Source organism: Microdochium trichocladiopsis, assembly GCF_020744255.1.
Source record: "Microdochium trichocladiopsis strain MPI-CAGE-CH-0230 chromosome Unknown B0I36scaffold_2, whole genome shotgun sequence".
NCBI classification, from domain to species: Eukaryota; Fungi; Ascomycota; class Sordariomycetes; order Xylariales; family Microdochiaceae; genus Microdochium; species Microdochium trichocladiopsis.
The window spans coordinates 1,201,251-1,225,816 of record NW_025763545.1 but is presented as its reverse complement, the minus strand read 5'-3'; the positions used below and the strand labels follow the sequence as shown (position 1 = coordinate 1,225,816).

Here is a 24,566-nt window from a genome sequence, read left to right as displayed (position 1 = left end):
AACTACACTTTAATTATGCTCAATCCCCGCCATTTGGGAAACCAAAACACGAATGTAGTCTGGCTCCCTGCATGGCCCAAGGCCTAGCTCACCGACGATCCCCAGTAAGACTATCTCAAGGGAATTCCTTCGGAAGCCTTGATATGTCACAGGGAACAAAAGAACCACGACCGGTCTTGGCGGAAAAGAAGCTCAGGGCCTCCAACTGCCGGATGCGCCAGGCTCCGGGAATGGCGTGGGGGGATCTTAGACTCTAGCAGTTAGCGCTGTGTTGATCTCTAATGTACAACTTAGGTGGGGGACCCGTCAGGCATGGGCTTCCAAGGGGTGCCCTTTCTGGGCCATGGTTTCAAGGAGAGTGTCCAGTCTCGTACATGGATCTTCAAAGGGACTGGTAATATTGCATGCCGGATATTGATCCGCTCCACATATCAATCACATATTCATAGAGGAGGCTGCAGCCACAAGAGCATACGTTCCCCGGTCCTCGATGATGTCGTGTTGCTTGTTTGTTTGTTTGTTGCCGTTCAGCTGCGCAAAAGGGCATTGCGGAGAAAACAGTGGGGGATTATCGGGATCGGAGCATTTGAGCCGATGCTAGGTCGTTGCAGATCCCAACTTTGCGCGCCATTTTATCGGCTGGCGGTATCTTGCCTTAGCGAGCCTGACCCTCCCAGGGGGACGGCGGCTCCCTGTGCCGCCGTCAAAGAAACATGGCTTGTGGGATTGCACGCTAGGCACTTGAAGATACGCTAAGACGACAATATCAGAGATCGGCTGGGCTAGGACGCTTCACTTTGGCAGACGCATCGAGACTGATCAGCCCTGTCTACTACTATTGAAAAGGTTCCCTGGCAATTGTGTTTGTTGGGACAGTAGAGGACTTTCTGTTTATCAAAAGAAACAGCACAGGGACTTTTTTCTGCACCATGGCGGCGGTGAGTCTTGCAGGGAAGAAGATCCTCATCACGGGAGCAGGCAGTGGTATTGGGTATGTCGTCGGCAAGTCCTCCTGTGCAACCGGGTGTTTGCTGTGAAACCCTCCCCAGGAGTCGACGAGCTAATAAGCCACACAACCCAACGCTGACATGAATCAGTCGCGCGACCGCCGTCAAACTGCACAAGCTGGGCGCCACTCTAGCCCTCACGGACATTGATGGCAGAGCCACAGACCAGACCCGTGAGCTGTGCGGAGATGCTGGTGGTGTCGAGAGTCACTACGGAGGGGTGATGGATGTGGCGGACGAGAGGGATGTAGCCTCGCGAGTCAAAGACATCGTTGGTCGCTTTGACCACTTGGACCATGTATTCAATTGCGCCGGTGTGAACCCGACGGCGATGCCCCTTGTTGACACGCCGAGTGCTTATTTCGACAAATTGGTGGGTGTCAATCTGAAAGGCGTGTGTACGTGCTTCCCGTGCAAGAAGACATGTTGCCTTTATTGCTGATGGTCTAGGCTGACCTTTCCGCCGGATAATAAGACAATGTCACCAGAGCCACGATCCCACACATGAAGACGCCGGGCAGCACCTACGTCAACGTCTCATCCATCTTGGGCTGGAACGCCAGGGCGCAGATGTCCATCTACTGCGCAACAAAGTTCGGGCTCATTGGCTTCAGCAAAAGCATGGCACTCGAACTGGGGCCCAAGGGGATCCGGACGAATGTCATTGCGCCTGGCAATGTCGAAACGCCCACCAACGAGGGTATCATGAGGGGCACTGCCGAAGCCAGAGAGGAGATGGAGAAGAGCAATGCTCTGGGCAGGATAGGAACACCGGAGGATATTGCTGATGTGAGTGCTCTCAGCAACGGCTCGAGTCCGCGGCACTCAACAATCGAATGCAAGTAACTGCTGCTGACCTTTTGGTTCTTTCCCGCAGGTTGTTGCTTTTCTAATGAGCGAAGAAGCACAGTTCATGAACGGCAGCGTAGTCGAGGTTGACGGCATGCCAAAATGATAGAAACCAAGGGAACAAGGCACGAGTCGAGGACGACTCTGATGTTTGTTAACCTCAGAAAGGAGACATGTGAATGCAACTTCCATTTTCATGAGTTACGACATTGTATTGCTCTGGTCAGCATTCAACTCCTGCTCGGTCATCTTCTGACCAGGAGCACCATCTCTGTTGGCCCGCCACACTCCCTCCTCACCGTCAAACTCCTCCTTCTTCCATACCTCGACACGAGCCTTGCACTCCTCCAGGGCCTCCTCACCCGCTCTCCAGGCTGCTTGTCTGTGCGGCGATGACACTGCAATCAGGATGCTCTCCTCGGCAATCGGCACTGTTCCAAGCCTGTGTATCATGGCAATGGATGTGAGAGAATGCTTCTCGACCATTGCCTTGCTGATGCTCATCATGGTCCTGAGAGCCAGCTGGCCATAGGAGCTGTATTGTAGTTCTTTGACAGGCTTCCCGGCGAAGTTATCGCGAGTAGTGCCTGCAGCTAAGCTTTAGTATCCAGAGCCAGAAGACATGAGGTTTTCCATGCCTGAATTAAGTAGGGAGGCCTGCAGAGACATACCCGCAAAGAGGACAATGGCACCGGCCTTTGGACTTCGCACCCTGTCAATCACATCCTGAGCATTCAGATGGTTGTGGGTCAAGGCGACATAGCACCCTTGTTCTTCAAGCTCGGTGGTGCTTCCCGAGTCCATGCCTGCAATTGCAATGGCGGCAATGCGCTTCACTGTGAATTTGATGTCGGAATGTGATTCAGAACGTCTGAAATGGCAGAGTTGAGGCTGGGGCCAAACCATCGTGCCTTCCAGCGAAGTGGTGAGTAAGCCCAGCACGGTGGAGGCAGCTCCGGGCCCGCATCCGAAAGCCTCCCCACACCACAGGCGCGCGCGTAATGGGGCTCTTGCATCACGGCGGGCTCGTTTGCGACAACCGCACTGCAGCTCCCAATCGATTCTCTCGAGGGCCTTGCAGCCTTCTACACGAGCACCGCAAAGCAGGCGAAACCCACGGCGCGACTTCTCTTCATGACTGACACCCACGCGCATCTTACACAACCAGCCTGCGCGCCACGTGAGCCGCCTTGCATAGCAGCCATGCGCTCATAGACTGCCGACCTGCCACGATGTACGACGACGACGACCACCAAGCTCGCGGTGAGCGCGACTTCCCAAGACGTACAGCACCCTTATCCTTCGCACCCGTTTCCGTGGCTCCTTGATAGACGAGCGAACAGTTGTTTCCCCGGACGCCAGACATCGAGGACACCTGCCTACCTGAAGCGTCCGCTGACTTCCTCGATTTGATCGAAAAAGGCACTTCCAGATCACCCCCGCGCGGGCCACGGGGCGAGCACAACTACTCCTCATCGTATACCGAGCGAAGCCAAGGGCAGTATCGTCGCGATGGTGGACGCGACAACACGTACAGCGACGCCTCCCGGGCTCGGCGGCGAGATTCACCCAGCTACGTCCGAGGCAGAGATCGAGGCTACCGGGACCATGACGCGCCTGGAGGCCATTACGGCCGCAGGGGAAGACGGCACGACTCAAGAGAGGCTTCCCCATACAACTCGGGAGATGAATCATATCATCATGATCAGGCGCACCGCCAAGGTCCCGGACGGCCGAGTAACACCCTCAAACTCAACGATATTCCAGATTGGCTAAATAGACAAGCGGTATGCTCCAGCTTGTCCATGTTCTGTCCCATGCAAACATGCTGACAGTCTGTTCAAGATCGACCAGGCCATACGAGATTCTGGAGCGGAAGGGCTCATGGAGGTCCGCATCAAATCGGACGACCGTATGTTCAATATCCCTGCGGCACATATATGGTGACGAGAACAGTGACTAAACTTTTTCAATAGGCTCGAGGCGGGCATATGGGTTCGCAGAGTTCCGTTCTGAGGAGGAGGCTGTGGACTTTCTCGAGAATAACTATCCAGCGTTTGAAGTCAACAATGCCGACGGCTCGTCCACCCGGCTCTACATTGAGTACAGTCGCGAGCGGAAGCAGGCACCTCCTACGGATGACTGGGTGTGCACGATGGTATGTCAGACCACTTGGCTCCTGTGGCAAATGACTGAAAAGATCTGACACAATCTGTGTAGTGTCACTTCGAAAATTTCTCGAGGCGAGCCACATGCAAGGAGTGTAAAGCCCCGCGATCCAGTAGGTCCACCCTAGAAGCCATGCTATCGCGAAATGTGAGCTGACGGCCTGCACCTAGCCGAGGTGGCTATAGACATGAGGTTGGACGGTCAAAGTGACGAGTGTCCGCAACAGGCACCATCTCCATTTGTTGTTGTTCGTGGTTTAGCCTCCTCTGTCAACGAGATCTCCTTGGCAAACGGGATCAAGAGTCTGTACGTCGACAAAGGTACTGGACCCAAGCAAGTAGCCGGTGGACAGCCTCCGAAGCTGAAGAGCACCGCACCGGTCGGCAATACGAGCGGACTCGGAGCCAAGCCTGGTTCCCTTGCACGAGTATTCATGATCCGGGACAAATCGACTGAAATAAGCTGCAATTACGGTTTTGCGGAGTTCACGACCCTGGAGGACGCCCGCGCGGCTGTCGCGAAGTATCTCGCTAGCCCAACTTTCCTGATCAATTCGCGACCAGCAACCATCGCGTTCATACACTCTGGTGTCTTCATTCCATACCTGCATCCAGTGCAAGGCGAAGATGAGAGATTCACATTCACAGCTGTACACAATCCATCGATGCGGCTATCATACTGGAATCCAACGGTCTATGCCAGCGAGCTGACCATGTTTAACGAGAACCTATACGAAGACAAAGCCGATGATGCCGTGTCCGCGAAGAAAGACAACGATGCGAACGCGGCCAAAGAATCAAAGAAGCGCAAGGCGGATAAGGAGCTTCCTGGCCCAACGGGCAAAAAAGCGATCGCGATGGCGCCTCAGCTCAAGATGTGGGCGAACAAGCATGCGGAGCTAGCTGGTCCCAACAGTTCAAGCAAGGCCCCCGGATCTAGTTCTGATTTCAGTCCTGCCACGGGTGTCAACGCTGTTGGAGGGTCCACAGCCATGGCTCTACCTGAGCCGTCAGCCGTGGTCGTCTCGTACGCTGACTTGGACGAGATGTGCTGCTTGCTGTGTCGACGACGATTCAAGAGCGAATCGTCTCTGCGAAGACATGAACAGCTCAGTGATATGCATCGGGCAAATCTAGAAAGTGAGGCGACAGTTGTCAAGGCCACACAAGACCTGAAGGCGAGAGGCAAAGAGCCTGTATCGAACTACCGTGATCGGGCCAAAGAACGACGAATGGCGCACAAGAAGCGTACACAATCGAGAGCTGCTCATCTGCCACGGAAGGATCAACATGGCCCTGGATTGGCAACAGCATCCGACGCGGCCAAGCCCGCAGTCTCGAAAGGTGCTGGTTTGCTGGCTAAGATGGGATGGACGACAGGCGCTGGCTTGGGTGCGGAAGGGGGCGGCCGGACCAATATCATTGAGACGTTGGCATATACCCCCGGAGTTGGTCTCGGTGCGGAAGGCGGAAAAGTTGGAGACGCTATAGAAGAGGCAGCAAGGGCGACGAAGAACGACTACTCCGACTTTGTATCCAAGGCCAAGGATAAGGCGAGGGAACGGTACGAAAGAATGGGCTGAGGTGGCACAGCTCAAGTCACCACCCCCGTAACTCAGCTAAAGAATCCTATATTATGGGAGCTTGCGCCTCAACGCTGCTGAATGTACTTCCGGAACATTTACTTCTCCAGGTGACAATGCTTGCAATGGACGAGGTCACAGCATGGCGACTATAATCCGCTGTTGCGGCGACTGGGGGCTGGACCGGACTGCATGAAAGTCGACCATCAGAGCAATTGCTTACAGCCCTGGTCAGCACAACCCTTGCATCCGTCGGCCCAATGATCCTGTCGAACATGCAACCCTCACCAAGACCTTTACCAAATCGAGCGCTCTATCAGCCCAGTCGTATAGTGCAGCCATGGGAATCCCTGACATCGAGCGAAGTGGCGGAAATGCAAGCCACAATTGCACCTTGGCTCTGTCGACGCGCAATGGCAGATTTCCATCTCCCTTTCCTCATCCTCATCGCCTGGGCTTTTTGCGACTGCGATTAAGCGCAAAGCGCGCTTCCATCCTTGTGACACGCCCACTGCTCATCCGGTATACTCGACAACACACGTCGCGCGCGCACGTTTGTGCCTAGCTGTTTGATGCGGGCGGAAGCCTGCATGACAATCCGTGTCGGCCCTAGAACTTGGCTGTAGAAAGACCTTATCAGTACGCGCGCACCACGCTCCTTTGCTAGACGTCATGCGCCTCTGCGGCGTAGTCTTTTCTGGAGTCCTGGGCTGCGTCGTTGCCGCAAACGAAATAGCGTCAAGTACCACCGCAGCAGTGCCGCGAGTTGCCAGACTCGACATTCGCAGACGCCCTGGCGAGCAGCTCCTGAGCTCGGAGGGGCTGACCAGAGGTTCCTCCTTTGGACAACAGCTTGTGCACAACCGGACCGCACAAGCGTACTTTGCGACTCTCAACATTGGCACACCTCCGCAGAGCAACGACTTGCTTGTGGATACGGGAAGTGCAGAGTTATGGGTGCTTGAGCAGGGTGCGGACATCTGCCAAGGTCCAGGCACGTGTTCTGATACCTGTGAGTCGTAACCGTTGTCGGGGGCGGAGCCAGCTTTGAACGCAAATGCGAAAAGTACGATCAGAGTACTCTTGCTGACAATACACCATCCTCTCCAAAGTCGATCCCATCCTGAGCTCGAGCTTGGAGCTTGTGCAGGAAGACGGCTTCGAGGTCGTATATATCAACAACGACAAAGCCAGGGGTGATGTCATCCAAGACGTCATCCGCGTCGGGGCCGCTGGGAGTAATGCAATTGTTATTGACGATTTGCAGTTCGGACTCGTAAGAGAGTCACGAGTAGACACTGGGATTCTTGGCATTGGCTACCCAACTAGTGGCGTCGGGAACCACCGCAATATCATCGGCGAACTCAAGTCTGGAGGACATATTGCGGCAAAGGCCTACAGCTTATACTTGGTATGCACGCCATCAATTTTGCTCACGAGGAGAGAATATTCTTTTTCGAGGTTAGCAACACTTGTGGTGTGCGACTTTACTGATCTCTCAGTTAGGATGACTACTCATCGGACACGGGGAGTCTGCTTTTAGGCGGTATAGACAGAACAAAGTTCATTGGCTCACTACAGACGATCGACGTCCTGCCGACACAGGCAGACACTTACACTCACTTTCTGGTCGGACTAGACTCTATTGTCGCAAACTTCTCCGCGACTAGCGGCAGCACGCAGGACCTCTACAGCAACCAAAACGACTCGTCATCCTCCTCCTCTTCCTCCTTGCGCGTGGTCCTCGACTCTGGCACGACAATCTCGTACCTCCCCAACGAGCTCGTGAGGAGCATCTGGAAGTACTTTGGCGTGCGCGACGACAGAAATAATACGGGTGTAGGGCTTGTCGACTGCGCCCTCGCGACAACCAGCGTCGGGCTGACCGTCGACTTCCGGTTCTCCAGCCCACCAAGGAGTGCCGGTCCCGTTATCAAGGTTCCCTTTCGCGAGTTCATTGTCGACAATATCAACAACAAGAACAACAACAACATCACCTTGCCGCCGGATCTTGGCTTCGAGAATGCCTGCTCCTTCGGCCTTCTCGACAGCAACAACAGCCTGCCCATCCTGGGACAGAACTTTCTGCGCTCAGCATACGTTGTGCACGACCTGGACCATCACAGGATCGGGCTCGCCCAGGCGAACCTTAATGTCAGCAGCACCGCCGCGGCCCCATCGCCGGGCGGCGGCGGCGAGGCCGACAGTATCGTTGAGATAACAGGGCAAGGAATACCGATCTCCGTCATGGGCGTGGCGTTCCAGGGGGCGACGCTTGATGATGATGATGCCGCCCCTGGCGGTGGTGGTGGAGGAACCCCCACGACGCCGGCCGGGGCAGGGAACCCGTCGCAGCCGACGGGAAACACTAGCGCGGGGTTGTTATATGCACGGGGTTCTTCTTCGAGGTCATGGTGGATGGTTTCGCTTGTGTTGGTTGTTTCGTTGTGGTGCTCGAGGGCGGGATAACCGACTTGGTAAGAATATCCCAGGACTTCATAAATTTCCTCTCGGCTCTTCGAATCTCTCTGCATGCTACATATTGAGTTTGTAATGATGTTCACATAGTCTTAATGGAGGCCTAGCCTAGTATTCGACTTCACAACATGGCTCGTTAGTACAGAAAGGCGGGTAAGCCAGACAATGCCTGCGATTCTACGAATGTGTAAATACAAGAAGACGAGCAGCCTGGGGAAGCGACATGCCATGCCTACCACGGCAACAGGAATAGTCCTAGCGTCTTGTCTTTTGATCATGTCTGATGCATGGTCTTGGGTCGTTGAGTAGGGGATTGCGTGCACAGAAACCAGCGAGCGTGTCAAGTGTGTTCCTGGAAAGACGACAGCTCGTCTCGGCTCCGGAAAGAGCAGCCACGCAAGGCTCTGGCCGGCAGGGTTAGCTGAGACGTCGTGCCTTCCCAGTTTGCAACCCTTTGTGAGTGTCGCGACTTCCGTCCACCGAGAATGCCACCACTGTCCGTGATTCTGCTGCTCGAGCACGTGTGACACCTCCCGAATTCTTCAACCCAGCAAACAAATCTCGTCAGAGAAGCACGGCCTGACCAAGCGCTACGAAGGCTCACAACCTGCAAGCAGACATGCCTCTCACTACCTTTGTCGGAACCCGAGTGATGGTTGGCCAAATCATCACCATGACAATGTAGTTCCTTCCATACTTGATGCTCCTATCTTCAATTACCGCTGACACAAGCATGTGTGCTGGAAAGTCTCTTTCTAGGCCTTCTTTTCTCGACTCTTGATGTCTCGATCGTCTACACGTCCTTGCTCACCATATCTCTTGACCTGAGAGACTTTGTCAAAACCCCCTGGGTGGCGTTGTCATACTTCCTGACATTCGTTAGCCTTGCCACCCCATTCGCAAAGGCCAGCGACATCTGGGGCCATCGGAGAACGCTCTTATGGGCCTGGGCATTGTTTACCATTGGTTCGCTCGGCAGTGGTTTTGCCACTTCAATAGACCAGCTGTGAGTATTTGCCGGACCAATGCTTGCTTTGTACCGCGCTCATTACTTCAAGCATATTCTTCCGCGCTGTGCAAGGCTGCGGCGGTTCTGGGCTGTACAGCCTCGTCCAAATTGGTCTATTTGATATTGGGCTGGGACATCGATCCCAACTCTGCGGCACAGCAACTGCCATGACCCTTGCGATGTCTTTCGTGCTAGGTCCGGTGCTCGGTGGAACACTCACCTCTTTCACCACATGGAGGTGGATCTTCTATATCAAGTGCGCTGCTCACCTGACGTTCCAGATGCCTTTTTCTTGGGAAGATGCTTGCTGATGACCTACTCTAGCGTCCCGATTGGCGTTGCAGCGATCTTGATACTTCTTCTCACCAGGTCGCACAAGGCCGCCATTATTTCCAGCGACATTGCCTCATCCAGGGGCTGGGCCAGCCTCGACCTTCCCGGCATCCTTCTCGGCATGGCAGCTCCTGCCATGGTTGTGTCTTGCCTGGCGAACATCGGAACGACATCTCCGGTTCTGCCTCTATCGGTCTCGCTTGCCCTGTTGGGAGTTCTTAGCGGATCAGCTTTTGTGGTCTGGGAGTTCTGGCTTGGTTCCGGCCGCTTCGGTGCCACGTCCTGGGAGCCATTACTCCCTTGGTGGCTTCTCCGCAATCGCATATACGTGGGCACAAACCTGTGAGTGCACCATTGCCCTGTTACAACCGAGGTCTAGCCCAACATAGAGCTGACTTTCATGCATCAGATGCTGCTGGATCAGTGGCTGGATATACCTTGCGATGCTTGTCATCCTTCCTGAGAGATTCCAGATTGTGGACCAAGAAAGTCCACTGATAGCCGGCGTACGACTCCTTCCCATGCTTGGGACAACAGCGTTCGGGTCCTTTCTTGCTGGAGTCCTGTGCAAAAGACGTAACGTGGCGTCTCTCATCTTGATCATATCGCAATGCCTGCAAGCCATTGGCGTCGCCTTATTTCTATCTCTGCGGAATGCAGACACGGGGTCCAAAGCTCAGAATGGATACCAGGTCATCTTGGGTCTGGGCATAGGACTGTCATTCGGGTCTGTCACAATCCTCACGCAAACACTCCTGCCCAGTACCCATCTCGCAGTCGGACAAGCACTTGTGGCGCAAATGCGTGTATTTGGCGGTGCGGTCGGGATCGCTGTGTGCGACGTTGTGCACAATCTCACAACGGATGCCAACGCCGACTACTTCAACCAGAACGACCTGGAGCTAATCGAGAACAACCCTGTGGTCCAACAGTATCTCCCACCCCACCTGCAAGCATTAACTCGACAGACATTTGTGGAGACGTTCCACGCAGATGTCATGATTGGCCTCATTGTCGGGCTTGCCGGGGTGCTGCTCTCCTTTCTCGTATTGGACAAGACGACGCCTTGTACGCCTTTCAGCCGGCGTGAGAGAACCCACGAAGACATGATGGGGGCTGCTGTGGAGTTGCAGAGTCGGGACTCGCGTGAAGGGTTTGGATGGAGGTGAGACGGTAAGAGAGACGATTTGAAGTTGGCCAGGCATCGTCCAACCACGTGCTCCCACTCATTGGACGGGCCACGAGGCGCTGTCCTTAACACTGTGGCTGTCGTCGAGAAGGGCGACATCGACATATCATTGAAGCAAGCATGGGGCTTCCTAGGGCCTGTTTCTAGTAAGTTTGTGGCTCGAGGCAACTTGGAAGGCTAGCGTGATTATACACTTTTCTACTAATCTGACACAGAGTGAGTCGACCGCTGTATGCTTCTCTGAGGTGCAAGCCTGGCCCGTGGAACCTTGGGTGCAGGTGGCGAGGCGAGTCCGGACGACGCGATCGGCCCCCGCCCGGCAGAGAGCGCCGAGCCCGCCGGGGCTGAGCCGGAGTGGAGAAGCGGGCGGGGCACCGGCTGTCTCGGGCAGGGCCGGGTGGATTAGTTGCCGGTGGCCACCACACCACCGACCGACCTCGGGAACACCTCGACGGGCGGCAACAACTTCCCCCTCCCCCACAGACTGCAAACGAACGGCGAGACTACCACCGTCTGGACACCACCATCGGCCAACTCCCTTGCAGTACGGCTCAGACACAGAGTGCCAGGTCAATTGCCCATCTGTTGATGCTCCTCCACCGTGTGGCTCTCCCGCGCGTCTTCCATTCCATCCAGGCACGACATATCGCCAGCATGGCAGCCACCTCGGCAGATCCCATCATCCGGGCACTGCAGGACTACACAACGTAAGTGCACACGCCGACCGACCGGCAGAGACTGAGAATAACCCCCCAGCCACACAAACGAGGTGTTCCACGTATAAGTCCCCCAGGCCAGGTGTCATTCGACTGATCAGACCACCAAACCTAACGGAACAGCTGCGATGTCTCGGATGCCCTTTGCAAGCTCGACAAGACAAAATACCGCCACGGCGGCTTCCTCCCGGGCTTGACCATGTGGTCTCCCGATCGCCAGGCCGGCCCGACCAAGATCGTCGGCCCCGCGTATACGGTCCAGTATCTCCCGCTCGACGACCCAGCGCCCAAGCACCCCACGCACTACGTAAGTCGTCTCCATTTGCTATCGCCCCCGAGGCTTTGCGCGGCCCGCAACAATCGAGCACCAAATAGAGGCAGCTACAGGGTACTAACTGAGTACGCGCCCCCTACGCACAGATCGATTCGGTCCCCGAGGGCGCCGTGGTGTTTGTGTCCAGCCCGCCTAAGATGCCCAATGCAGTGTACGGAGGGCTCATGACCATGCGTGCCCGCGCCAGCGGTGCCGTCGGCTCCGTAATTGACGGCCGTTTCCGTGACCTGCAGGAGCAGAGGGAGCTTGGCTTTCCGGTAAGTGGCGCTAATGTTTGATAGGCCATTGCCCATCTTATATCCATCCTTATCATCATCACCACAGCCCAGCAGGAAAAGGCTCTCCCCGTACTCTGATGGCCCCGCTTGCTGACTGCTGATGCTCCCCCTCCTCCCAAAAAGATATTCGCCCGCGATGTCGGCACCGCCCCACCAACACCCGTGCTCAAGGTCGCTGGCGTCAATGTCCCCGTCAAGTTGCAGACCGACGACCTGGAGATTGAAATCTGCCCTGGCGACTACATCATCGGTGACATGAACGGCGTGGTGGTGCTCCCCGCCGCGGATGCCGAGAAGGCCCTCCCGCTCATGAAGAAGCAGGTCGAGATGGACGACCAGATGGCCGTGGCGGTCAAGGGGGGCATGAGCTTTGTCGAGGCAAGCAAGAAGTTTAGGTCATAATCGGCGCCTCCTCTGCATGTGTGAGACAGTGCCGGTGGGGGAGCTCGCGGTTGCCACTGGGGGAGACAGCGGGCATTGTTGTTCAGATTGTGTTGGCGATTACACGCGTCCCAGGTCTGGATCCCGTGGTGGAACAATACGAATATTTGCAAGAGCGACCAGAAGGGCTGTACAACTTACATTGCGGTGTGATCAACGAGATGCGCGTGCCCAGCCTGGAATCACTTCTTGATTTGTGCGGCCTCGCCATTGTGGCTTGATACCCGACCATAGGCCACACAGGGATTGTGAAAGTGAAGTTGGTGCCTCTGATTATATGCCGGCTGAATCCAGGAGGCACGAGACGGGGCGCGCGGACAGACTGTGTGCTCTCCTGCATGGCATGCAGGACGGGATGTTCCATGTCCCAGATACCTACGCTATTCATAGAGTAAGTACTCAAGTTAGATACTTGAGTACCTTAAGGTTCGGAGCCCGAGCAACCCCCATCGCGACTGCTCGTTGCACAGCCGCAAGCAGGTAGACCACCTGGTTTTCTTTGCATGGCATCCATGGATGGCCTGCACCGTGGACACGAGCCGCTCAAATACACCCTTCAGACCTGGGCCAACGCTCAGCGATGAGGCAGCCCCCATCCATTCCTTCGCTCAGCCACTTCCTCATGCCCAAGTCCGCCATTTTGGCACATTTCCGAGTTTCACGGAATACGGAAGACGATAGAGCGCTACGGATGCTTCGGCTTCCCCAGCTCTCAGGTACTCTCCGCCTCCGAGGCGAGAGAGCAACCCGCCCACATGCAAGCAGCCGGATCAGTCTGCAGCAAAGTATTACTGCAAAGCCCCTCGATCCAACGCTAACAAGGCTGGCGAATGGATGCAGTGATCCCACCCGGGGAGGAGGCATATGCAACGAGGCGACCAACCTCGGTCTGATTGGAACAACCCATGTTTTGCCTGCAGGTCAGCTGGTGTCGTGCAGCCAACAAAGGTCAATATGGTACATGAACCCCTCTCGGCCACATATCGAGGCCAACCTCGAGCGTGCCGCATGAGGTCGATTTGTCGAGGTCGTGAATATCAGCCGCGCGGGATTTCGCGCATCGAGTGCATGTACTCCGACCACAAGGCGCAATGAGGACTTGAGCCCGTGTTAGCTCCTCGAAGCGAGCTCTCCAGTCCCTAGCATGTTGACATTTCCGTGGCGCTGCCGTGGCTCTGTGTCTGCCCTGTGTCCATACCACAAAGAAAGTCCTACTGAGTCCTTGGAAACATTCGTGAAATCATCAGTGGGTTCACCTTACGCACACGCCTTAGCTTACGTTGACGCTACCCTCACTGGGTTCACGGCCACTTCGGATATCCATGTCGTTTCGGCGAAGACCTCTTGCCGCGTCCGCAACGGCCAGTCATACTCGAAGAAGGCATAATGAATCTTCACCCGATGAATCTTCCGAGGACGAACGAAGTCGGACAGCATCCAATCCGTTCTCAGAGCGACCTCGCAACGAAAGCTTTTACCAGTTGTCACCAACAACAGCTTCTTGTCGTCACTCCTCCAGCCAGAACTATCGACCCAGGATTCATCGTGTATATGGTGCCAGTAATAGTGTTGCTGTGACGAGCAGCGAGGACGAACATGGCTCCAGGCTGGAACTACCAACCAGGAGGGATTCAGCCAGGGCGCTTTCGCATGGCCATGGCGCAACTACAGCACCAGAAGCTATTGCTACCAGCCGAGCCGAGCATGCGGACCGCATCGTATATTCCACGGACCCGATTGCCACCAGTCGGACTGCGAATCCAAGACATCGCGTGCTCATAGAGAGCGCCTCTGATGAGGACTATTCTCACTCTGTCCACCACAATGATGACGCCTTCGCTTATAATCATAGAGAGCCAAGCTTAGTCCACACAGAATCTCGAGGGCACTCTGGACATCCACAACCACACCATCCGGCTGCCCAGGCAAATGTGGTTTGTGGTGTCCACTCTGATTGTGCTTGTGGTCCATATGCGCCACCCCAGTCAGAATGGGCGCCGCCATCCCTGCACCATAGACTTGAACCAGATGCCGAGGCATCAGTATCGCGATCTATACCACATCTATATGGTCCAGACCAGTGGGAAGGCGAAGTCAGATCAATGGCTGACCCCAGCTCGAAGTCCCGCGGCAGTGAGAGCCCCCTTGCTGACGATCGCGACAATCACGAGGCTAGTGATATGCATAGCGGTGCTCCTCGTGTGTTCTACGTTGGGAGCCCACCCCAAAACACGGTGCACACCACGCTCGACGTTTTCCGTCAGGGCTACAGGTCACCGACAGTAACCGCTCCTGACACGGAAGACTCAGATGAGCCATCTTACCGCCCAGTCCTCTCCCCGCTCCGCGTAGGCAAAAGGACACAAGCTTTCAACGGAGGCCAAACACGTTCAAGACCATTATGGCAAAACGGTCGGGTTAGCGACTCGCCTGAGGGAGACGACCGTGGCTCATCCCTCAATCCCACCTGGGGAACGGGATCGTGGTCGGATGAGTCCCGATCCGATGACGAGGAGGAGCCTGGTCCAGCTCCAATCAGGCCACGGACGATGCGACATATTACCAAACTGGACGGCGGCAGAAGACACAGCCATGGAAGTTCGGATGAACCGAGTGACCAGTCGACCACTTCGGCACACAGCAGTGGCGTGCAACATGGAGCCGAGAAGAAGTTGAAAGCAAGGCTCATACCCGAGGCACCTACACCTCCCAGCAACTCCGATACGCGTTTCCAAAGAGGCAGCGGCCGCAACAGCTTGACCCACGAGGGTAATTCAGCAAGCGCCAGGCTTCAGCATGATGTCTTGCAGCCTTGGGAATCGACGTTACGAGCTGCAAAAGAGGAGATAGAATTTCTCAAGAACAGAGATCTGCCCCGTTACGAATCAGAGACACATCATGCTAATAGGCACACGGGAGCACGGACGCAGAATGCGGCTGCGTCCGGGGCTCAGCAAGAGACGAGCAGTCACTTCTCCATGCCTACATCATGGGCTGATCCCGGAGAGGCAATTGCTTTTCAGCTGAGGCGAAGACCATCAGACAATGACCGTGGAGCTCCTGACTTGTCACAAGTCTTCAAATACTCTACCACCAAAGCATCAGCCAGCGAAGGGACTGCGACATTGCAGGTCCTGGAGGCCCTGATGCTTGAGTACTGTGCGGCGGGAAGCGGCAGAGATATGGTTACCGCGACGCAGTATGCAGAGCAACCCTCACCAGAGCAGTCGTTGACACCTTCGCTGGTATGGATGTAAGTACCGTCGCTTCCTTTCCAGCTTTGGCCATGACTGAACTGTATTCATTAGTCACCTCGAGCGGAGCAGCCTTTGTCTTCAAGACCTGGTGGTAAGTCTGTGTTTCATGCTGTCGACCGCTTCCATAGTTGATACGAAGCCTAGGATGTGGTGTCCAGCGACCCTCGAATACACAGGGATGATCGCATTCTTGCTCTAGAGCTTTTGCGCAAGGAATGCCCAAGATACGAGTACAAGGTCGCACATGGGTCTCGGACACAGTTCTTCCTGGAACCAGGAACCGTCCTGCGCTACGATGGCTTGCCCAACCAGCACACAGCCGAGCCACCGAAATCGGTCATATTCTGTTCGATTCCGTTTCTCCAAGCACTGGTCCCACCCAGGCCGGGGCCACCACACCAGGGTGGGATCAAGAGGCACATTATGCGGACTTTGGCGAAATGCTCGTCTGAGGTTGGCGATTTCGTCGAGCACGACACCCAACAGGTCTTCCAGAAGCTGAAGCTACATGGCAGTCCGGACGAGCTCATCCATGTACCTCACGTCTGGTTCCTAATTTGTGGCAATGGTAAGACTAGTGGATTGTTCCGTGCCTCACTGAAGTTGGCCACGCATGACTTATTCTCTGCTTCTCAGTTATTATCTCCTGCAGCCATCTCACTCAGGAGCAAATTCATGGCGACGTACTTGCTACACAAAAAAGCTCTTCGTGCGATCTCTACGCATCTTTGCTATCACAAGATGGACTCGAGTTCCGTGCCGTTTTAGACAAGATGTCTTCATTCGTCGTAAGTTACAGTTCGACAAGTGCAGAAGTTGGGCCTCATTCTGACCTTACAGACCATTCGGAGGACGATACAGAATGCATGGTCTGCTCTTGGAGCTCGAGTCGAAAACAACTTCGGTATCTTTCTGGAAGATGGTGAACTCTTGACGGCTCGTAAATGGCGGGAATTGGCTCAGCAGGACATGATATCTCTACAGCTGTACCTGAAGTACTCATCGGCACCTGTGAAGCCCACCAACGCACTCGTGCTTTACTCAAGAGAGCGTGAAGATCAAGGTCAGTGAGATCGCGTCCCCTCTCTCCATGCAGCAGACGTTTGCAGGCGTTAGGAACAGGAGTCTTGATTGAGTCTGGTCAACATCCATGATCAGCACCTGGTAAGCAAACTCCGAGTAGCTGTTGCTGATCGTCTACAGAATCAGGGCACGCATTGGATCTGAAACACAAATTTCGCCCTAATGGGAGAGAAGAACTACTCTACACCAATCCGAGTGAAATGATGGAGACCCAGAAAGTCGATAGTATCGATCTGAGCAGCTACAAGGAGGGCACACCACCGCTGAATGCCCTCAAATTTGCCCCTGCGGAAGGACCACCACCCTTCCTCAACTCCCAACATGAAGCCGGCCAAGCCAATCCGCAGCCTATTCCTCAACAGCCTCGACAAAGCAGAGACTCTCTTGAATCTTACCCAAGAAGTATCGTGAATCACCTCGAACCAAACGAGTACACAGATCCGTACTTCAAAGTCGTGCGTTTTGCCTCCTTGACATTTATGCCAAACATATGACCTGATGATTTTTCGGTTCTGTAGGAAAACGAAATTGGTCAGCCATTCCTGGCATGGAAAGTGCTAGAGTTCGGCGCAAGCCATGATGACTCTCTCAGGAAAGTGCTGGACCTCGCGGCTTGCCGCCTGCAACAGAGGGAGCTCTATAGGACCCAAGTGAGCAAGACAAGCCCCTCGAACCACATGGTTCTGGAGCCTCGCGTCGATGCAGACTTGAATTCTCGGCATACTTCCACATCATATCACAATGTTGCTGTTATGAAACGCCAGATTTACCATCGGTCCAAGATCATCATACGCCAGTTCCTGCCAATAGACAACCCTCATCCACTGATCCTCGGGTTCTGGGGCTTTGTGGGCGCTATCTTCGACGTAAGTATTATGCTGTCTAAATGATCACAGGAAAACCGCTAAATCGTTGTCAGATCATTGATGGGCTCATCAAAAACAATATTGACCCAGGGAAAGACGGAGGCGTGATCCTGGTTAAGACATGGCTCTCTTCCGACGACTCAGGTATTGGTAACAGACCGTCTCATTCGACGCCAAATCTATCAGCATGTAAACGATGCCTGCGCGGATTCTCCACGAGCGAAGCAGCGCATAAGCATCTGAAAAGGAAGCACTTTGGTACAGAACGCCATAAGGACCTCAAGAGATGGATAGGTATCGCCCCAGAAGTGCTGACCGACACTCGAATCGAGCTGGTCGAGGCTGTTTTGAAAAGCTTTGTTTTTGTTCTCGAAAGCATCGTCCACATCGCATTAAATGCACACGCAGGCGTCGCCGTCTCGGGCTCGCACGACCACGTCCTAGTGAACGATCTTGTCATCGCGTTTGAGTATATCCTCTTTATGCACGCTTACATGCTTGCATGGTTGCGGGATGTCATGAAAAACATGACTGTCAAGAACATCGTATACTTCGCGACGGACAGAAAACGAGCTCCGAGCAAGCAGCTTCGCCACATAAACGAGCGGATTTTGTCCTTGGTGGACCATGCAATGATAGAGATTGCGGTTTCGAGCGAGTCCAGCAACAGGAACGGGTCTTTCATGCTTGCACCCATTGAGCCGCATTTTCTTGTCGCAATCCTCGCGAGTAATATCGCGTCCCGGCGCATCAGGACCATGTCGGACCAGGAAGTTGATGTGCACAGGATGTACCATCAATACACCAACTATCTTCATGCCCAAATACGCACGCGCCCACGCAAGAACCTCTTTCCTCACATCATCGCTCTGGAAGACGAGCTCACATGCCTGCAGAACGTCATCAACTGGCAGCTCAAGTTCTACAACGACCTGATGCAAGTCCTGGACCCGGACTCAACCCGCGAACCGACATTTAAACGCAAACAGCAATTCTCCCTTGAGCATGTGTTCTTGCAAAGAGCAATCAAAAAGCTGATGTCGAGACTGCGACAAGTAAAAGAGCATCGAGAGCACACACAGCTGCTCCACAAACAATTGAGGCATGCGATCGAGATCCAGGAGGAGACGGACCACCACGCGATCTGGGTTTTCACGTTCGTGACTGTTCTTTTCTTGCCCCTGTGAGTACACACCTGCACTGGAGGGAAATACAACTATGTGGTACTGGGACTCGCTGCTGACCCGAGTCAAGTTCTTTCGTAACGAGCTTCTTCGGCATGAATCTCGACGGCATTCGAGACGTGGAAGGGGGCCAATATCTGTTCTGGGTCGTGGCTGTCCCCATCACATCAGCCGTCATAGGAGCGTCCCTCATCTATGCCTACAGATGGGAGCAGTGGGTACAAGCAGGGAGGAAGAGGCTGGAAAATGTCGTTGGCTACGATGTTTCAGACGAAAACGTGTCAGGACAGACGGGTTGGAAGCGGTGGTATGCACAGGCCCTGGGTCGAGCAAAGATTGCGAACGATGGAGACCACGAACTGGGCCTGAGAAGGCCCCCTGACAGGCAGCAGACCGGCTTCAGCATGATCGATGACAATTTTGGCGCGTCGAGGCTGTAGGTCCGACGGCGCGTTGGTGAAGCAAGCTTTCCGCGGCCTATGACGCGCACCTGTCAGAGGTCTGTCCTTGAATTACCAAAACGGAGATCGCCATCGTATCTGAACCCTTCTGAGCCATCTGAGCATGAGTGGGAGGACAATGGCGTCAAGTTAGTAAACGGCGCAACCATATGACACGCAAGGCCAGCCAAACTCCAGCCATGAGCACGTACGTACGCATGCAGGCAGAACCATATCGAAGATGGGATTGAACTGCACCAAAGTGGTGGGACGAGCTGCAGCAACGCGAAATCACAAAGTACAGCCCGTCTCTTCTTTCATCCTCCACAATCCCCCATATCACTTTGTGCTCGACATGCTCGGGTCAACTACAAAGGGCACACGAGCAGTCTCTTCGCTAATGGGTAGATATTATGATTTGTACTAGTCAGTGTATATACATATAGACGAGAATGCAGAGACCTCTGTGCCTTGTGTATTTGTGTGCTTCCCTACTCTCCCGTTTGTACCAGAATGCGACCGACCCATGGCATGGAGAAGAGAACCAGGCCAAAAGAAAAAAAGAGCAAAGGTATTGAAGAAGCAGAGAGATACGAGACGACAGCACATGGAGAGAAAGCAAAGAGCTGCGCGCGCCGGACAGGACACCAAGATGGCTGGAAAAGCAGACTAATCGGAGCTGTAATGGTTCGCATCCGTAATGGTTGTTGTGTTGGTGTCACTACAGTTACAGGGCGTTTAGGAATGCTTCGGGCTTCTCCGAGGCGCAGGTGAAGAGGTTGATATGGTGATCGCCGCGCGGTGCGCAGCCGAGAATCATGCGGTGTGGGTGGAAGGCCGTGGCAGCAATTGCGCCACCGCGGTTCTGCTGCAAGAAGCTCGAGTATGGCTCCATGCGTGAGAGCTCGTGGCCATCAAGATTGAAGACCTTGACGACATGGTTGGAGGTTCCGCTGTTAAAAAGTCCAAGTTAGCCATTTCCGTTGCCTGGATTTAGAAAATGCACCAGAGAGTACTTACACAGAGAAGACGGGCAAGTGCTCGTGAACGCTTGCCGTGCGCAGGCCCTCTCGAGTTGCCTGGATAGTGCGCAGAGGGTTGTCCATTCGGATGTCCCAAATCTTGACTTTACCATTCCGGCTTGCGGATAGCAGCTCGCGCTGACCGCCGCGCTGCATATGTACGTTTCGAATCCACTGACGATCGGATTCATCCTTCCACTTCTTCACCATAGATTCCTGGGGTCTCAAGCGTGTGTCGAAAACCCGGACAGCACCGTCTCCAAACCCGGCGACGAAAATGTTACCCGTCATCTGATCCGAAGTCAGGGACGTAACGCAGGATCCTGAACGTGCGGGGATGTCCATGATGCAGGTCTCGTAAGCGGCGGACCATACTCTGATGACTCGGACGTCACCAGCTACCAGAACTTTGCCGGTGACCTGCTGCCAGTCGAAGACCATCCCGGAGTTGACGTTACTGGGGATCATATGTGTCAGAGCCCGCCAAGCCGATGCGAGCTCGGTGGTCTTTTCCGACTCATAGCCGCGATAGATTCTCAGCACACCATCTGAGGAGCCGGTCATCAAGAAGGCGATGTCATCCTCATTGATGAACTTCATGTCGCTGATCTTGGAACCCTCAGGGTTGCCATTGCTGAAGCGATTGAGCCTGCCCTGCTTCTTCCAGTCCCATACGTAGACTGTGTTTGCGTCGTCGGCCACTGCTAGGTGGTCTTCAAACTGGTGGAATGTCATCTTGGCCGGTTGTGCGCCATTGTTCATGATGCAAAGCTGGTTGTTCCACTTGTGGCTGCCGGCGAACTGCTTCTGCGGCTGAGTCTCACGCAGGATGTTCTCATTTCGAGACCGTCTCCACAGCCGCTCATTGTACTCCGTACTGCCAGGCTCTTCCGCCTCACTCGGCTTCATTTGTGGCTCACGGAAATATTCGATCGACCAGTCTAAGAATAGACTCGGGAGCGGAAGGCTGGGTACCTCGTCGAGATCTCGTGGCTCAAAACCGCCAGAAACTGGTTCGTCGACGATGTGGTATTGTGTAGAGTTGCTGGAAGGATCTGCCTGCTCCTGGGGAGCTGTGGGGGGCCTTCCTCTGAGTGAAGCATTTCTTGACACGGTTGGCGATGGTGGCGGCATTCCAGAGGCCCCTTTGTCGTCCTGGTTCCACAACTGAGGGAATAGATAACTTGCCGTGCGTTTCAAAAGGCCTGGAGACGGTTGTGGAGCGTTCATGTCGTTGGGATTGTTGGCAAAGGCATTCCGGGAAAAGGAAGCCTGCTTCCGGTGAGCGCGAGCGAGTTTCGCACGCCTCTCAATGTCTTCCATCAATGCCCGAGCATGTATGCCGGTGCTCGAAGTAAGCAAGACATTGTGCACGTAGTCCAAGATCACCGTTGCATGGCGCTGCACTTCTGGGTGCGGGTCGACTGTAAGAATCAGTATGTGCTTCCAGCACGCTGCAAAAACCGTATTGTGCGAAAGGCCTTGAGCAGAAGCTTTGATGGTTCCGTCGGCATTGCGGTGCTCGGGACGAACATAGTGCAGACCCATCTTCTGCTCTTGCCCGTCATCTTTGGGAGGGAAGTTTGCGTATTCCTTCTCTTCCACCAGCTGCTCAAAGGCTGTGACAAGGAACTTGTTCTCGTAGCGGAGAACAAAGTGCGACAAGAACACAAGGATCTCCTTGCGCACCAGAGGACTGCCGTCATTTGTCATGTCTAGTAGGGTCCAAGCAATCGACTCTTCGATCCTGGCAACCTCATCGGTAAGGTCTGGAATGCCCAGGAAGGTTGTCATCGCGTGCACAAGCGCGGTGCGCACCTCGCAGCATGGATCTTTGGCCAAGCTCGAGAGCTTCAGGGGTGCGTTCTCGCGGATGCCACGCCACTTCGCTTCTGGCAGGTTATGCCAAAGCTGGCTGATGCAGAGACAGGCCCATTGTCTCAACAGAACGTTCTCCTCATTCTTCAGATGTGCCAGACAGTACGTCATGATGTCGGTTTGATTGCACACAACCTGCCCAGGTTTGTATCCTTTGCAGAGCATCGCCAGCACAAAGGCACACATGGCCTTGTGCTCGTCGCTGTTGGCAACTGGAAGGCCCTCGGATGGCTTGAGAATTTGCGAGAAGTAATTGTAGCCGCTGTCCTTGATCAGGTCTGGCTGACAAGAAATGTCGACTGCCAATATGCGAGTCCAGATGAACACCATCACTGGCTTGAGCTCTGCAGCAGCGGACTGCAGTAGCTTTAGGACGTAGGGAAAGATGCCGATGCTCAGAGCCAATTCCACAGCCCAAGGACCCAAGTCAAGAAACCTGCCAAGCAGGATCAGCGCGCGAACTCGGTGTTGTTGACTAAGAAGAACCTGAAGCACGACTGGAAGCTGCTCCGGCGGTTTCTTGAGCATGGCGTCTCCTCGCGCAAGGTAGATCTCGAACGCAGTTAGCTGCTCGGTGAAGAAGCTCGAACTCTGATATTCATAGTCGAGATGCTCGCTCTCCTTCTTCTCCAGCATTGGAAGCTGGGAGAGGGCAAGGTCGACAGCCAGATCGAGGCTCTCCCACAGGGGATGTTGATGCGTATCAGGAAGCGCCGGATATGATTGTGGATGGCAGCCATATACCACCATGATCCTTTGCGCCAGGATGAAGTTGCGGAACAACGCAGCCACCATCAGGTCTTGTCGGAAGAACTTGCGAAACAAAGGCCTCGGCAATGATGTCCACGCAATAGTATCCGTAATCGCGGTGAAGATCCAGTTGAGCTCTCCTAGCGGGGTTCTCCGTTCTTGCAGTCTGCCAGGAAGCTTCTTTGCCCTCTCGGGGGTCAAATTCGTGCGCAAGGGGTTCTGCAAAACGAAAAACCACAGAGTCATTTCTATGGGCGTAGTCAGGCAAGCAGTGAACAAGTCTGCTGGCAGCAGAGGGTTCGTGGGAAGGTTCTCCTTTGCGCCACAGGCTGCCAGATGCAGATATGACCTAAAGTTGACTTTCTGATAGTTGGGATCTGCAGCTGCGTTTGCTTCTTCCTCCTCTTCGTGTTTTTTGACAAATCGGTGATAGTTGCTCAGAATGTTGCCGGCTTCTGAGCAGTCCCAGACAAATATGACTGGGCTCTGAAGCCAATGCTGCAGATCGTACAGAGAAATCGGAATGTACTGTGTGTAGTTCTTGTTGAACACCCAGATCTCGCCGGATTGCGTGGGTTTCGGTACGCCATGACCGTTGTAGTGGAAGAGAACCCTCTCGTCTTTCGCGTTGCGCCGCAGAGATATGCAGAATCGTTTCGTCTCCTCGACGGATGGGTCGAGGTATTGCTTGTATCGCGTTCGCAGCGAAATGTTCTCGTACTGGGATTGCAGGTTCTTGCCGATGGTCTCGAGGGCTTTCGTCGCCGGCGGAATGAAGGGATCAGTCCATGCCTCGAGCTTTGCGCCTGGATTTGTCTTGAGTTGATCTGGAGGTTCGACACCGATGTTGAGGCAGACTGCAAGCGCAGCAGAAACTGTCTTTAAGCGATCTCGCATGCGCCAATCTTCAATCTCGTAGCTGGGCAATTTCGGCCGGCCCGTCGTCTCGTGTCGTTTATCTGTAAAATACATGTACCAATTCTGGTTGTGTTAGCATGACCTGATGCTTGAAATTGAAGTGTGGACAGGGCACAAAAGTTCTTTGCGACAGCCGAAGCCAATGATGCTTAGCCATACACATCAGGCTCACAGCACATTGTGTGATGGGTAAGAAGCCGCGACACAATAGGACTGCTTCTCGCTGTACTCACATTTGCTAAATGTGAAATAATATCCTCGGACTGGTAGTGGTCCTCGAAACCGTGTCGTGCCCCCCACTCGTGAATTTCGTCATCAGTATACTCTGGCTCCTCGTGACGCACCATGTGCTCGCTCTGCGATCGGAGTAGTGGCGCCCGGGAAGGACGCCTCGGCGGATCTTGATCAGAGTCGTCATAGGATGTAATGATGGCAAGCCGCTTCTTCTTGCCAAGGCCTGCACTGATACTGGCTTCAGACTGATTTCCGGCATCGTCGGCAGCGGCAGGACCTGCACTGGCACTGCTGTCACTACGGGATTTGGCGCCGTTATTGTGCGAGAACACCATAGACTGAGACGTCCGGTTTGAGCCGGCTCCGAAATTCCTCACGCCATTCGTGGCGGGAGCTCGGGTAGTCATATTTGCGGAAGCTGCACCATTGCCCGTGTTCGCGGGAATGACCGAGCCTCGAGATTGTGGTTGGGATGTCGTAGGTGGAGGCTGACTCTGGGGCGAGTGAGTCGCCGTGGTATCAGACTCTGTAGCTGATTTTTTCTGTACG

General features: G+C 54.4%; 8 protein-coding genes across 8 annotated transcripts; 6 read left to right on the top strand and 2 right to left on the bottom strand.

Moving 5' to 3' along the window:
• Window positions 1-843: 843 nt before the first annotated feature.
• On the top strand, window positions 844-2,010 carry B0I36DRAFT_65882 (3-oxoacyl-reductase). The gene is made up of 4 exons (XM_046163172.1): window positions 844-991; window positions 1,098-1,405; window positions 1,483-1,796; window positions 1,885-2,010. Exons 1-4 carry the CDS (start codon window positions 930-932, stop codon window positions 1,960-1,962), a joined length of 762 nt encoding a protein of 253 aa, XP_046016545.1. The 5' UTR covers window positions 844-929; the 3' UTR covers window positions 1,963-2,010.
• Window positions 2,011-2,027: 17 nt separating this feature from the next.
• On the bottom strand, window positions 2,028-2,775 carry B0I36DRAFT_283096 (Molybdopterin biosynthesis MoaE). The gene is made up of 2 exons (XM_046151535.1): window positions 2,528-2,775; window positions 2,028-2,443 (listed from the first exon to the last, which is right to left on the bottom strand). The coding sequence occupies exons 1-2, from the start codon at window positions 2,760-2,762 to the stop codon at window positions 2,058-2,060; spliced, it is 621 nt and encodes a 206-aa protein (XP_046016544.1). The 5' UTR covers window positions 2,763-2,775; the 3' UTR covers window positions 2,028-2,057.
• A 904-nt stretch (window positions 2,776-3,679) lies between these two features.
• Window positions 3,680-5,703, top strand: B0I36DRAFT_65884 (uncharacterized protein). Its single transcript, XM_046163173.1, has 4 exons — window positions 3,680-3,768; window positions 3,833-4,014; window positions 4,077-4,137; window positions 4,196-5,703. Exons 1-4 carry the CDS (start codon window positions 3,741-3,743, stop codon window positions 5,605-5,607), a joined length of 1,683 nt encoding a protein of 560 aa, XP_046016543.1. The 5' UTR covers window positions 3,680-3,740; the 3' UTR covers window positions 5,608-5,703.
• A 290-nt stretch (window positions 5,704-5,993) lies between these two features.
• Window positions 5,994-8,416, top strand: B0I36DRAFT_314015 (aspartic peptidase domain-containing protein). The gene is made up of 3 exons (XM_046152698.1): window positions 5,994-6,619; window positions 6,720-7,018; window positions 7,114-8,416. Exons 1-3 carry the CDS (start codon window positions 6,280-6,282, stop codon window positions 8,074-8,076), a joined length of 1,602 nt encoding a protein of 533 aa, XP_046016542.1. The 5' UTR covers window positions 5,994-6,279; the 3' UTR covers window positions 8,077-8,416.
• A 406-nt stretch (window positions 8,417-8,822) lies between these two features.
• Window positions 8,823-9,219, top strand: B0I36DRAFT_211472 (major facilitator superfamily domain-containing protein; the record flags this gene model as incomplete). Its single annotated transcript, XM_046148916.1, has 2 exons — window positions 8,823-9,091; window positions 9,144-9,219. Coding segments are annotated over 2 exons (345 nt in total), but the record flags the coding sequence as incomplete, so codon positions are not given.
• Window positions 9,220-10,970: 1,751 nt separating this feature from the next.
• On the top strand, window positions 10,971-12,608 carry B0I36DRAFT_314013 (ribonuclease E inhibitor RraA/Dimethylmenaquinone methyltransferase). Its single transcript, XM_046152697.1, has 4 exons — window positions 10,971-11,323; window positions 11,456-11,639; window positions 11,753-11,923; window positions 12,068-12,608. The coding sequence occupies exons 1-4, from the start codon at window positions 11,205-11,207 to the stop codon at window positions 12,344-12,346; spliced, it is 753 nt and encodes a 250-aa protein (XP_046016540.1). The 5' UTR covers window positions 10,971-11,204; the 3' UTR covers window positions 12,347-12,608.
• A 5,278-nt stretch (window positions 12,609-17,886) lies between these two features.
• On the top strand, window positions 17,887-19,472 carry B0I36DRAFT_65840 (uncharacterized protein). The gene is made up of 2 exons (XM_046163171.1): window positions 17,887-18,774; window positions 18,846-19,472. The coding sequence occupies exons 1-2, from the start codon at window positions 18,074-18,076 to the stop codon at window positions 19,213-19,215; spliced, it is 1,071 nt and encodes a 356-aa protein (XP_046016539.1). The 5' UTR covers window positions 17,887-18,073; the 3' UTR covers window positions 19,216-19,472.
• A 470-nt stretch (window positions 19,473-19,942) lies between these two features.
• On the bottom strand, window positions 19,943-24,352 carry B0I36DRAFT_237825 (putative meiotic regulator-interacting protein; the record flags this gene model as incomplete). The annotated part of the gene is made up of 3 exons (XM_046149560.1): window positions 19,943-20,168; window positions 20,236-23,846; window positions 24,017-24,352. 3 exons carry the CDS (start codon window positions 24,350-24,352, stop codon window positions 19,943-19,945), a joined length of 4,173 nt encoding a protein of 1,390 aa, XP_046016538.1.
• Window positions 24,353-24,566: the final 214 nt, after the last annotated feature.

Coding starts and splice junctions, on each gene's coding strand:
- B0I36DRAFT_65882 (XM_046163172.1), top strand. CDS start 930: ATGGCGGCGGTGAGTCTTGCAGGGAAGAAGATCCTCATCACGGGAGCA. Junction 992..1,097: donor GGAGCAGGCAGTGGTATTGG/GTATGTCGTCGG, acceptor GACATGAATCAG/TCGCGCGACCGCCGTCAAAC. Junction 1,406..1,482: donor TGTCAATCTGAAAGGCGTGT/GTACGTGCTTCC, acceptor CCGGATAATAAG/ACAATGTCACCAGAGCCACG.
- B0I36DRAFT_65884 (XM_046163173.1), top strand. CDS start 3,741: ATGGAGGTCCGCATCAAATCGGACGACC. Junction 3,769..3,832: donor CCGCATCAAATCGGACGACC/GTATGTTCAATA, acceptor CTTTTTCAATAG/GCTCGAGGCGGGCATATGGG. Junction 4,015..4,076: donor ATGACTGGGTGTGCACGATG/GTATGTCAGACC, acceptor CAATCTGTGTAG/TGTCACTTCGAAAATTTCTC.
- B0I36DRAFT_65840 (XM_046163171.1), top strand. CDS start 18,074: ATGCACGCTTACATGCTTGCATGGTTGCGGGATGTCATGAAAAACATG. Junction 18,775..18,845: donor ACTGTTCTTTTCTTGCCCCT/GTGAGTACACAC, acceptor ACCCGAGTCAAG/TTCTTTCGTAACGAGCTTCT.
- B0I36DRAFT_314015 (XM_046152698.1), top strand. CDS start 6,280: ATGCGCCTCTGCGGCGTAGTCTTTTCTGGAGTCCTGGGCTGCGTCGTT. Junction 6,620..6,719: donor AGGCACGTGTTCTGATACCT/GTGAGTCGTAAC, acceptor TCCTCTCCAAAG/TCGATCCCATCCTGAGCTCG. Junction 7,019..7,113: donor AGGCCTACAGCTTATACTTG/GTATGCACGCCA, acceptor TCTCTCAGTTAG/GATGACTACTCATCGGACAC.
- B0I36DRAFT_314013 (XM_046152697.1), top strand. CDS start 11,205: ATGCTCCTCCACCGTGTGGCTCTCCCGCGCGTCTTCCATTCCATCCAG. Junction 11,324..11,455: donor GCACTGCAGGACTACACAAC/GTAAGTGCACAC, acceptor CTAACGGAACAG/CTGCGATGTCTCGGATGCCC. Junction 11,924..12,067: donor AGAGGGAGCTTGGCTTTCCG/GTAAGTGGCGCT, acceptor CCTCCCAAAAAG/ATATTCGCCCGCGATGTCGG.
- B0I36DRAFT_283096 (XM_046151535.1), bottom strand. CDS start 2,762: ATGGTTTGGCCCCAGCCTCAACTCTGCCATTTCAGACGTTCTGAATCA. Junction 2,444..2,527: donor TGCCATTGTCCTCTTTGCGG/GTATGTCTCTGC, acceptor GCTTAGCTGCAG/GCACTACTCGCGATAACTTC.